This window comes from Sprattus sprattus, assembly GCF_963457725.1.
Source record: "Sprattus sprattus genome assembly, chromosome: 9".
NCBI lineage: Eukaryota > Metazoa > Chordata > Actinopteri > Clupeiformes > Clupeidae > Sprattus > Sprattus sprattus.
In genome coordinates, this window is record NC_137928.1 from 16204502 (window position 1) to 16218408 (window position 13907).

Below are 13907 nucleotides of genomic sequence, written 5' to 3' on the forward strand. Positions count from 1 at the left end.
TACAAAAAATAATTCAGTGACCCAGATGTCAAAACACTATCAAATCAGCCTTTGGTATCAGAGTCTTCAAACTTAGATGAATTAGAGCAAAAGCAACCAAGGGTGGCACATCTGGACATAGTGAGTCACTACACCCAGGGCTTGGCGTGTCAGATACATGAGGGATTGGTGCGTCAAACAGACCCAACATCAATATCAGTAGATCATCACACACTACGGAGCACAGCAGCCCTTCAGCTTTCACAGAGACCCTTTGGGGATGGCAACAAATACGTTTGCAGATAAGCATAAACGTATGCATGTCTAACACATACTGTATGTGTACGTCAATTTGGATAAATGCGTCTGCCAAAGGACTGCATGTAAATGTAAACATATATGCAGTCCGAGAAAACTGAATCAGGCGTTTTATGACAGCCAGTCTGAGACTTGGGCTGTGAAGGGCGTCTGTGAAAATGTCAGAGGATTACTGTGTCGGCAGCATCACGGCAGCACCGGATCCTACGCCAGCCACAGTGGCAGGATCCTCTGTGAGATTATGTGTTATAATCATCGCACGCATGCCATTGGCTGACACAGCGCCAGTGAGTACAGGTGTACGACATGAGCAACCACTTTACATTCACACTGCTGCCGCCAAGGCAACATGGGGTCTAGACTTTGGATGAAGAAGAGGGAGATTGGGATCTAGACTCTGGATGAAGAAGAGGGAGATTGCAAACACAGAATGACAAATGGGAGATAGGGATGACACTCACAAACCTGCAAATAGAGAGAGACAGCCCCTCTGCCCAAAACACACACTCACACACACACACACACTTACACACACGCATGGACAGTACAGAGACCACAGGGTGAGATATGAAGAAGGGGATCAGCAGTAAGGAAAGCAAGAATATGGAAAGGAAAGTAGGAGAAGAAAATCAGAAAACAAAGCAAGTGCTAATAATTAACACGAAGAAAGAAGGAAATAAAACTAAAATAAACTAGAGTTACTAGAAGATATGAAAGTCTAACAAGAAAGAAAGAAAGAAAGAAAGAAATAAAGAAGAGCTCTTAGGAAGCATGTAAGTGACAGAAAGTGAAAGTCTAGAATAGAATAAGAAAGAAAGAAAGAAAGAAAGGAAGAAAGGAAGAAAGATGAGAAGCTGGAAAAGCAGAACTGAAACAAACTGAAATGCTACTGTACCCCTGGTGATGATGGTGGAGGTGGTGGTGATGTTGTGGCACAGGGACAGAGCACAAAGCCTGCCACTAAAGGAGCTCAATGCAGCTCAATGCTCAACGCCAACATGCTGTCGAAGAGGAGAGTTGTAAAGTTCGGAGGTCATTCCGCTTGATAAGGTAACAGCTCCATTCAACCTCTCTGTTCTCTGCTCTCCTGCTGACCTTATCGTAGAAGATACCTCTGCCGTGTTTGCAGAACTTAATAATAATATACATTACACATCAATTGAATTGATATTTTGGTAAGACGGCCTACATGAGCAACATTATATCTGTGTATTGAATAGTTAAGCTTAAATGTTGACCAACAGTTCTTCTTATACCGTTGGAAGAACCTCCACTTCATGACTGAAGGAGGTTGGAGTGGTTCCAGACCTTTTCCAAGCAATGTGATTAAAACTTTTTGATAAAAAGGTTGGATCGCCTTCTGAACAGAAAAAGTCCTTAAATGAACCGAATGGGAGATTGGCCCAACCGCCTTCATGTCTTGTTCCCATTTAAGCCTATTTTTATAAGAAAGCTTACACTGTTATGCTGCAAAGGCACAATCGTGTTTGAATCAGAGAGTGGTTGAAAATACATAATGGTTAGAACATGAAAAACAGACAGCACAGATGACAGTGCTTACATGTGCATGGTCAGAACTAAGGAAAATGCTAACCAAAACAGACATACATGATTGGTGCTCTTTAATCTGAAAAACAGACATACATGATTGGTGCTCTTTAATCTGAAAAACAGCCATACATGATTGGTGCTCTTGAATCTGATTTACCTGCTTACCGCTGAACAAAAGCCTTAAGTATGTCCCTGCAATTTACCTAAGTTAGCTGAGCAACTGTGGGCTTTATTACAAAAAATTAGCCAATCAGAATGCTCATACTGTCGTTGCCATATAATAAAATACACATTACTGAACGTAACCCTGAATCTTACCTAACCCCATCCACATCTTGCAATCACATGGACTATTTTAAATATACTGTTCTTAATACTCTACTAAGTGTTAAGAGCATAGTATCAAGCACCAGTGAAAAACCCAAGGCCTGTAGTTTGCCATGCCTTGATATTTTTGTATATTTCACCTAACTAAAAACAATGAGGCAAAAGTGGCAAAAAAAATGAAAGTAAAAGTAAAACATGTTTTTAATTTAAATTAAATCTAAACATACTCTTACAATACCACCAGATGCCCCACTGGGATGCTTATGTACTCACATACACAGTACTCAATGTAGTGAATAACTTAAGGATAAAAAACTTCAGGAAGCCATTTAAGGCGTGTGTTGGACATTGTTAGACATGCAGTGTGTGTTCATGCCAGGCTTTTGTGGCGTACCTGGAGCTTCTTGAGGTGTTTGTTGACGGTGGTGAGGTCCTGGCCGTAGTCCTCGTAGGAGAGCTGGTTCTCCAGCTGACCCAGCCGATGGTCCAGGCTGGAGTAGCTCTGGACCAGCAGGTCGGCCCGGTTAGCCTCGAAGAGCTGCCGGGCCTTGGCCTGGGTGGTGCTCTCCAGGTCCTGCCAGCACTCGCGGATCTCACCCAGCTTCTGCGCCACCACCTCCCTCAGCTCCGGCTTCTCCTCGATCAGCTGCTGCCCCTCCTGAAGCCAGGGGAGAGAGAGAGAGACATTTCTCAAGTCCAAATAGTGGAACAGAGAAAGAGAGAAAACTGTAGTTTACTAATATTAATGGGATTATGTAGTTTATTTTTTTAAATGTGTGTCTCTGCATGTTTTGTATCTCTGCTTGGTATGCGTTTGTGTGCATGTCTTATTATGTGTGAATATGTGTGTGTGTGAGAGTATATATGCACGTGGTGTGTATATCTGCATTTTTATGCATATCTGTGTTTTTGTCTGTGTGTGCGTATGTGTGTGTGTGAGTGTATGCAGTGTGTATAGGTGTGTGTATGTGTGTGTCAGAGTGTATGCAGTGTCTTTAGGTGTGTATGCAACCCCCAGCTGATGCCCTCTCTCCTCTAGAGGTCAATCAGAGGGAGGCTGAGTGGGAGAGGAGAGAGCTATAAAAAGATCTTGCTCCTCATCCAGCTTCTCCTCCTGCCCTGATCAGTCAAGACACTCCTACTAGGTCCTCCATAGCATGCGTACAGGGGCGCTCAGTCTCAGAGCTAATGCTAATCAATCAATTATACTTGTCTCATAATGAGTACAAATATTTATTTGTATAAAGATTTTTTTATGAATACAAAATGTGGTGGTTGAAAGTATTCAGACACTGGAATGTCCATGTTTGAAAATATATCAGAACAGTTCTAATAAACATGGAATAAAGAATTCTGTAAAAGAATGTTAAAGACCACTGGTCTGTGTGTTCAAGGTGTAGAGGTGTGTGATGTCACATGTAGTCTCTGCTATGCCAGTAACCACATAAAAAAGGAATATTTGAAATACCAAACACATACATGGATATGGCAATGTTACAAGTGTAATAAATCATACTAACATTCACAAGACAGGAATGAATGAACAGGAGGAGCCAAAGAAGTACTGAATGTGTTTTTTTCATTCATGCTTGCAGCTCTCTATTTCAGTCACTCCCTCCATCCATCCCTCTATCTTTTTCTCTATACCTCCCTCTCTCGCTGACTGCATGTCCCTGGCAGCCGAGGTCGTTAAAGGTATTAGCAGCTATTTAATATTCATGCCATGGAGCCAGAGGACAGCTGGTGCAGCAGCCCCAAAGTCCCCCTCCTTTCCTCCTTCTCTTCTCCTCCTGTCTCCTCTCCTCTCTCCTCCTCATTCTCTCCCCCTTTCTCTCCTCCTCCTTTCTCCTCCTTTCCTCTCTCATCCTCCTTCTCTCTTCCTCCTTTCTCCTCCTTTCCTCTCTCATCCTCCTTCTCTCCTACTCCTCTCTCCTCTCTTCCTCCGCCTCGTCACACACCACGCCCCCCTTTTGACTCAACCACGTTGAAGATCACAGAAGCTGCTGTACACACACATACACCATTACACACACACACCATCACACACACACACACACACACACACACACACACACACACACACACACACACACACACCATTACACCCAGACACACCATCACACACACACACCATCACATACACACACCATCACACACACATACACCATTACACACATACACCATCACACACACACACACACACCATTTCACCCAGACACACAATCACACACAAACAAACACACCATTACACACACACACACACACACACACACACACACACACACCATTACACACAGCCACACCATCACACACACACACACCATCACACACACAAAAACACACCATTACAAACAGACACACCATATCACACAAACACTCACACCATTACACACACCCCATCCCACACACACATACCATTACACACACACACACACACACACACCATTACACACACACACCATCAACCCTGTTCTCATGGCTGTTGAGGGGGGTTGGGCTGCCTGGGTGGGGGTGCACTGAGTGGGCTGCCTGGGTGGGGGTGCACTGGGTGGGGGTGCACTGTTCCCTGGCTATGGATACTGTGTTGCCCAAGGCCATGACAACAAGTGCAGCGACTACCGCTCTCTCTCTCTCTCCTCTCTATCTCTTTCTCTCGCTCTCTCTCCCTCTCTCTCTCTCTCTTTCTCCCTTCCCTCTCTCTCTTCTTCTCTCTCTCTCTCTGCCTGTGATGCTGAAATGCTACAAACCCAAAAAATATTTTAAATCTCATAATTGAGATATTTATCAAATGAGCAGCATTGGATAAAAGAGACGTTTTTTTCCTCAATTCTCTCAATTTTTACTCTTTTGTCCCTCTCCCTCCTCCAAAGAGGAGTCTTTTGAAGAATGCCCTGCACAGTAGATTCATTTCACTGCACACTCATCACTCACTCCCACATAGTATATTCATCACTCGGAGTTTCCCATCAGATGGGGTTCATTCCCAGCTGAAACACACATCTACTAAACACGGTAATCCTTCAATCTTTTGATGTCCGATGAATAAGTCTCATTAGCGAGTTTTGAACAGTGGAGACTCAGCCGAGGGACTCTTCACACAGTCTACTTTTAGCACCACTTCAGCCGATCACACTCACCCAGATAGAAAAAAATTAAAAAATCACCAAAACACTTTTAACACACAAAGTGCTCTTTCATGCACCAAGAAAGAATACAACACTAATATTTACATAATACATCAGGGAATTTGCTAGCGTGTTAGCACATAATTAGCAGAATTAGCGTGGGCTAATTGAGCCGCTAATCAAGACATCCACAGGACCTGCAGGGATGTAGCGAGCACAAAGGGGAAGGTCAAATATGACAGACAGCAAAGCGCTAGATCTAATGCATGTAAAGTCATAAAACCTCAACACTGGGGGCTGTCGATCAGACAACGCGCACAACACACACACAACACACAGTCCCAATGGGCCTCTTATGGGGGCAGTCTATCAGACAACACACATTCCCATAGGCCATGGAACAGTCTTTGGCTCTAATGAGTAAATATTTACTGTGTGTGTGTGTGTGTGTGTGTGTGTGTGTGTGTCTCTGTGTGTGTGTCTCTGTGTGTGTGTGTGTGTGTGTGTGTGTGTGTGTGTGTGCGTGCATGTGTGCATAGCCGGGAGCTAAAATCTGCCCAAGAGGAGGCGAGAGGCGTTCACGTGATCAGCAGGAAAGCAGCACTGCTGGGCTGGCCATATGTGCTCACACAGAGGAGACCACCCCAACTGACGTTTGCACAACATTTGGATGGGCAACACATTTCAGTGTTACATATGACGATCAGTACATTCTTTAGAATATGATGTGTTTGGCAACCCACACAGACCTTAACACATTGAAAATGTCAAATATTAGAAGTTTGAGTAGATTCTAAACTGGTGCCCAGTGTTTTATATTTTAAATGCCCATCCCTGCTGCAAATGAGTAGGGCTCTTGCAATTTAACAAAACTCAAATGAACAGAGCTAAATTGGACAGTTCATATCTTAAAACATGTACATTATTATACATAATCATGAAATATCCCCAACATTACATGTAATGTAATCTCAGGGTACATCACAGTACATCCGTTAGTTACTGTGACGCCCCAGAATCATGCAATATAATATATATTATCTTATATTATATTTAATAACCCAGAATTCTATTATATGATATTATGTTTAATAACACAAAATCTTGCAATATAATATATAATACATATATATATATACATATTAGAAAATCCACTTACACTCCCTCCCAGTGCCTCCTGCTTCATACCCAACTGAGGTTGGCATGAACTGGATGAGGCTCCACACGCAAGCACATCTATGATGTTCAGTGCAGGCGTTGCCCGTGTTGCCAGTGTCTCTCCAGAGCTAAATTATGCAGACAGTGCTGGGCTCGGGGTTGGGGTTGGCTGGCTGTGTTGACTACCACACAAGCAATATCAGGACAGGAGCCGGGATGTGGAGTCCGCAAAAGCACGAGATGCGAACGAGAAGGGAGGGAGAGAGAGTGTAAGTGAAAGTGTGTATGCGTATGTGTAAGTGTGTGTGTTAGTGAATGTGTGTGTTTATAATAGGTCATGGAGAGGTGCAGTGTGTGGGCGTCTTTGTGGGCTGGGGGGCAAGCAGTGGTGTTTTGGCATGTGTGGAAATAACATATGAGGGTGTACAATATTCATATGACTGGAGTCACTGCGTGAGTGTGTGTGTGTGTGTGAATATCAATATAACACACATATCTACCAAAAGGGTTTGAGAGATTAAATGTGTGTGTGTGTGTATTTGTGTGTGTGTGTGTGTGCGTGTGTGTGTGTGTGTGTGTGTATGTGTGCGTGTGCTTGCGATGGTTCCAGGGGATTCGAAGAACTTTGCTCATCAGATCAGCCTTCAGTCAGCCGTCAGTACTCACATGGGTGTGTTGGATCGATATACTATTTAAACAGGCATGTGCGCGCATTGGCAGGAGAACTGGAGACAACCATGGCCCAACAAAGCCAATGGGGATGTGCATAGCCTAACGTGGCCATAACACAGTAAATGAGAAAATAACAGCAGCAGCTGAAGCACAATGTAGCACAACGCTAACACAAAGCTTTATCTAGCAGCTAGGTGATGACACATTTGTAGCACAATGTAGCACAAAGCTTTATATAGCAGCTAAGGGATGACACATTTCTGATGTGTGTTTTAAAATGGCCTGGTGGTTACTTCAGATATTCTGCCCAGTTTGGTAATGAGCTAATTTGATTGGTCAGAATGGCCAAACTGTTGCCTAGATATGCATAGAGGACAGTGATAGTCCTTTGATCTGAATGTTGAACCAATTTCAACTTCAATCAATTCTCAATTCTCCCAGGACTTTAGTGCCGACCATCCACGACAGACAACAGAAGACCTACTGCCTCAGGCACTGCTACCTCTAGTCAGTAGCATCACTTACAGTCTCAAATGCCACACCTAGGCTATAGATACAAGCTGCATCTAGGATCACACATTTTGGCTATGTTGGCTATTGGTCCAAAGTTGCCTGTGCACCATAAACTCATTAAAGTCAGCCACAAAGAGAGAGAGAGAGAGTAAGAAAGAGAGAGAGCAAGACAGAGAGTGTGAGAGAGAGAGATGGAAAAGCAAAAGAGAGAGAGAGTCACCTAAGCATCCCAGAAGACCCAGATAACGGTGCGGTCCAATAGGAACATTGCCGCGTCAGATGCTCACATGAAATGGGATAACGAGCCCAATTAATTATCGAAAAATGCAAACAGGGCCACAGGAGAGGTAAAGGGCCCTTCTGGGCTTTTCAGTAAACCCAAAGCTCCAGTGAAAGCAGCCAGCTCTCATTTGTCATCCTCTAAAAATGACTAAAAGAGTCAGCTGTTGCTGTCAGCGACTGCAGAGGACGACATATCCAAGGATAGTGGTTCCTCTCTGGACCTATATGGACCTATATGGTTCCTCTATGGGCCTATATGGTTCCTCTATGGTTCCTAATGGTTCCTCTAAGAACCAGGGTTACAATGACATAAAGCACACTTAATGCTAATATGTAAGGAAAAATGTGTCTGATAGGTATTGAAAATTATTTAAAACACAAAATACTGGAAAGTATGAGCTAAGGACTGTTTATTGAAACACACAATATTTCCTGAATTACACCTCTCGGAGAAAAGACTGGGAGTGATGAGTTTATTTTTACAGAGGTCCCTCGGCTGCGTGAAGAGCCGATATCCAACTCTCTTGGCACTACATCGAGCTGCAGAAAAGGTAAACAGTCTCTCATTCCTGCACGCGGCTCAGCGGAAGCGCTTGCATCATTTCCTGGTGCCGTCTGAAACAGGAAGAGGAATGCGGTGTGACTGAGGCGGGAGCAATGACCTTCACATGCGCCCAATCCACACAGGAATGAGGAGTGAGGCAGGAGATGGGGGAGAGGGGGGGTTACCTAGCAACTAAAGCCTGCTCAGCTTGGCTACTAGGTGCCTGGCGCGTTTGCACCATCTGACAGCTGCCAGACAAGTGACGCTAGAGCCGCGCGTCCACGGCAACACCTCACCATGCACGGAAACAGCTCACAGTCACACGGCAACACTTCACCGTCCATGGCAACAGCTCACAGTCCACAGATCCACAGTGACATCCCAGGCTGTCTGCAAATCACAACACAACCTACCACAACATCACCACACAGGCCAGAGACACGCAGAGGCATTCAAAGCCTTATAAAATCACAACCAAAATGGCAGAGACCAAACCCATCCAATTTCTATGAATATGCAGAATTAAAAGTCCACACTGCCACCCAAACTCATCTGATAAACACAATACAACCTGGCACAACAACACCTCGCCATCTTAAAACACACCGTCACCTCCAAAAAAAATCACAAAACAACCTAGTTGTACAAATATATATTATATTAAAAAACAAAAGCCAAATCCCCAAACCATTCGCCAGCAACGCCATACAAACATCCACAGTGGCAACTCACAATCTGAACCCCCTAAACCATAACCTTGATTGGCATTTACAACAGAAGCCAAAAACTCAATCCAGCATTTATGGCAAAACACCACAGAGTCGAAATGACTGGTCAGTTAAGTCAACATTCCAGCCCCAAGTAATGTCATGACAGATAACACTGAACACCTCAGTCCCCAAACCCACCACCATGACAGGCCTTCTCTCAACCTGTTAAGCGCTTTGTGTTTTTCAGTTTTTCTCTCTTTTTTTTTCTTCCATAAACCCACAACTCCTGCAAGTCTACGTCTGTATTTCAGGCATTTATTACTTTAAGTCAAATCACATGCAAAGCCTCAAATGCCCTCGCCAACCTTTCCACTGAGTACAGGCTAGTCTGAAAACAGGGCTGGTTCCGGACTGGGCTAGATTTGGCCCTGACCCACTGCCGACCCCACTGCCCTACTGTGCTTCTACACACACTCCTGCCATGGAAAAAACTGTGCCGGTTTGGCCAGCAGTGAGTGCGTCTCTGATAAACACACTACTACACAGGAGTGAGTGTGTCTATGATAAACACACTACTACACAGGAGTGAGTGTGTCTATGATGAACACACTACTACACAGGAGTGAGTGCGTCTCTGATAAACACACTACTACACAGGAGTGAGTGCGTCTCTGATAAACACACTACTACACAGGAGCGAGTGTGTCTATGATGAACACACACAGGAGTGAGTGTGTCTATGATGAACACACTACTACACAGGAGTGAGTGTGTCTCTGATAAACACACTAATACACAGGAGCGAGTGTGTCTATGATGAACACACTACTACACAGGAGCGAGTGTGTCTATGATGAACACACACAGGAGTGAGTGTGTCTCTGATAAACACACTACTACACAGGAGTGAGTGCGTCTCTTATAAACACACTACTACACAGGAGTGAGTGTGTCTCTGATAAACACACTACTACACAGGAGTGAGTGCGTCTCTGATAAACACACTACTACACAGGAGTGAGTGTGTCTCTGATGAACACACTACTACACAGGAGTGAGTGTGTCTCTGATGAACACACACAGGAGTGAGTGTGTCTGATGAAATGAACACACACAGGGGTGAGTGCGTCTCTGATGAACACACACAGGAGTGAGTGCGTCTCTGATGAACACACACAGGGGTGAGTGTGTCTCTGATGAACACACACAGGAGTGAGTGTGTCTGATGAAATGAACACACACAGGAGTGAGTGCGTCTCTGATAAACACACTACTACACAGGAGTGAGTGCGTCTCTGATGAACACACACAGGAGTGAGTGTGTCTCTGATGAACACACTACTACACAGGAGTGAGTGTGTCTCTGATGAACACACACAGGAGTGAGTGTGTCTGATGAAATGAACACACACAGGGGTGAGTGCGTCTCTGATGAACACACACAGGGGTGAGTGCGTCTCTGATGAACACACACAGGGGTGAGTGTGTCTCTGATGAACACACACAGGAGTGAGTGCGTCTCTGATGAACACACACAGGAGTGAGTGTGTCTCTGATGAACACACACAGGGGTGAGTGTGTCTCTGATGAACACACACAGGAGTGAGTGCGTCTCTGATGAACACACACAGGAGTGAGTGTGTCTGATGAAATGAACACACACAGGGGTGAGTGCGTCTCTGATGAACACACACAGGAGTGAGTGTGTCTCTGATGAACACACTACCACACGGGGCCGCTCTGTGACTCGCCGTCATGGCTACCCTGACCTGTGTGCGGCTGTCTGTCTGATTTACGCCCCTACGCTTAATGTCCCCTCTGCACACCGACGCCCCCTCCGTGACCTCCTTTACTCCCCCCTTGTGTTGCAGTAGAGCAAGGTGTTAACAGCACCAAGGTCGTGGGCTCCACACCCAGGGACCGGGAGCCTGCATGCTGATTAAAACGTATAACTGCACAATACTGTACGTTAACTCTCCAGCCTGTCCAACCCTTTCAATCAGCTGTTTAAACCGCAGTACGTCACCCCTAGCAACCTGCACACATGGGACTTAGAGGACGAGATGTGTCATTTGGCATGTCACATGACATGTGAATACAGCACACTGAGGTGAAGAGTGATGACAACCAAAGATACAGTCTTCAAAAAATATCCATGCTGTACGTTCCTATGTAGAGGTGCTTTTAAATGGGCAAATATTTGCCCAGCAGAACAGTAGGCCTATCCACATCTATTTGATTCCATGTGTTTAAAGGGCAGACATAAAAGCTAAACACTGACAGCACTGTCTTGCAGCTGAACACATCTGAGAGAGGACAGAGTCAGACACCATGAGGATGGTCCTGTCTCCTCTCTAGGGCACTTAGTCACTGCTGTGTCCAGACAGCAGGGCACGCTGCTTCTCCTTGTGGGAGTCAGCTGTTGCGGTGCTTCTGTTCCTTGGCTCTCATTGGAGCTGCTGTACAGTACCAGTCTCCTTTCACCGGCCTGGGCCCGTATGCAACGGCCCACAGTAAATAGGGCAGTATTGTGCTGAGTACACACAAGAACACACACAGAAAGAATGCATATGTGTAAAAACACATAGACACGCGCACACACACACACACAAATAATGTCAATGCGCACAAACAACATACATATAGACACACAGAAGCACCTGCATATTGTACTGTATGCGTGTGCGCACAAACACACAGAAACACACACATGTGCATGCACATATACACAAACACGAACACACACCAAATCAGACACAAAGACAAACAGATGAACGCTTTAACAATAGCATAAGGGAAATTGCACATTACTTCACCAAACGACATGACCAAATGTCAGGCTTCTTCTGTAAAATGCAGACCTCTGCAAACTCATGTCATCAATGCATTATGTATGTACTGTATGTGTGCTCTGTGCTGCACTAAACAGGTATGTGTAGAGCCATCCACCCATGAAAGACTAACTAAGAGAGACTTCGCCAGGTTCATTCTAAAGTGAAAAAACTCCATGTCTCCGCGCTCTCTTTCCCTCTCCCTCTCTCTCTCTCTCTCTCCCTCTCTCTCTCCCTCTCCCACTCTCTCGCTTTCCCTCTGCCTCTCCCTCTCTCTCTCCACTCAGGTGTATTTCAAAATAGCCCAGTTTGCGGTTGCTTTTTTGGGGGGAACGTGACACGTGAGATAGCAGCAGGCCCCAGGTAACGATTCTCCTAATGTGAGTCACAATACAGACGCGTCCTAAATGCCCCAGACTCTGAAGCACACTCTTTATGACATCACAAGGGGACGACCTCTAATTCTAGAGCACTATGTAGTGCAAGTACCTCTCAAGCATTCTGAGCACTAGGCTGTAGCTCTAGGCCTACCGTTTACTGCACTGGGTGGGGCATACTCAGAGCAGCACTCACAAAAAAAAGCACTTCTTTAGCTACAGTTCAGAGTCGTTGCCAATTGTGTGACCCAACTACAGCGGTGGGAAAATAACCGTCACAAAACATTAACTTCGCTCTTCCTTCTGAGGCGGACCAGAACTTCCAGAGCCTTCTGAGCAAGAGGCTGGTGGTGCACTCAAAGACTGGGGAGGCACATCAGATGAACATCAGACAAACAGATGAGGAGGGCTCAGTGGAATTAAGGAGAGAATTACTGGATGAAAACAAAACCTGTACTGTTTGCCATAGCAGAAGAGAATCAATGTCAACGTTATTGCTGTAACTGATTACGCAAGGACTTCCTCCAGCCCTTCCTCTTTCTCATGGCCTCTCAGATCAACTTTCACTGCCAGACTGCCAGACTGCCAAAGCTAAGCAGCCCACAGGCCTAGAAACTGATAAGAAAACAAACTTTTCAATAAAACACAGAGACGTCATTACCCTATCAGTAACATCTGAACCTTCCCCAAAGCTCTGGAGTATTAGTGACCCCTTTAATGAAGTCTGTGCTGTTGACTCAATTAAAAGCACTCACACTAACCAATCATATAACACTATCCAATGACAGAAAGAAGATAGAATATACATAGATATATGTGTACGTATTCACACATATCTAGCATGTGAACTACTATGAAAAATAGCCAAGCATGGCTACACCTGTGTCTCAAGCCATTTCTCAGAGACTGCTCTAAAAATAAAACCAAGGTCAAAGAAGATAATATTTTCCTGATAACATCTGAAACTAAAGTTAACAAAAACGCGGTCACTTCATCACGCTGCGGAAAGCTGACCCCCTTGCACAATTTTTGCGCTTACAGCGACAAACGTGACATTTGTGATCCATGGCAAGTCACCACCAAAGACAAAGCACATCCAGCTATGGGGCCAGGTGACATCCCCCCCGACAGCATTTCTCTCTGTTCACATCCTTCTTCTGGATTTGGTACATGATTTGGAACATATTAGCATTCAGTCTGGTCATATGATCTCTAAGGAATCTAGCCAGGCTTTAATGTTACGCCTCAAAACATGCTGAAAGACGTGTCAGTTTCAACCACATAACTGTAGATCTTGACATACAGGGGGGAACTGGGAATCAGGGTAATCCTATCACTCACATCTGATAACCCCAAAAGCTTGCTTTGTCAACATTGGTCAATCAGAATGAGTCTATCGCCTACTATGATACAGTCTGAAACCACCATTTTTCATTGTACCACTGACATAACACTCAGTGTCCAGTCTCTGTTCCTATGCTGCACATTTAATTCATTATGTTCAAACAGCATAATTGTTG

The 13907-nt window shown here is 44.8% G+C and overlaps 1 protein-coding gene across 1 annotated transcript in view; it reads right to left on the bottom strand.

Annotated features, from left to right (window-relative positions):
• The window catches only part of sptbn4b (spectrin, beta, non-erythrocytic 4b), a gene marked incomplete at both ends in the record, with an annotated part of 75309 nt that overhangs the window by 21660 nt on the left and 39742 nt on the right, over window positions 1-13907 (bottom strand). Inside the window, one exon of the mRNA XM_080844978.1 lies at window positions 2570-2833. Within this exon, the coding sequence (XP_080701104.1) occupies window positions 2570-2833 (264 nt within the window). The remainder of the gene's footprint in view (window positions 1-2569; window positions 2834-13907) is intronic.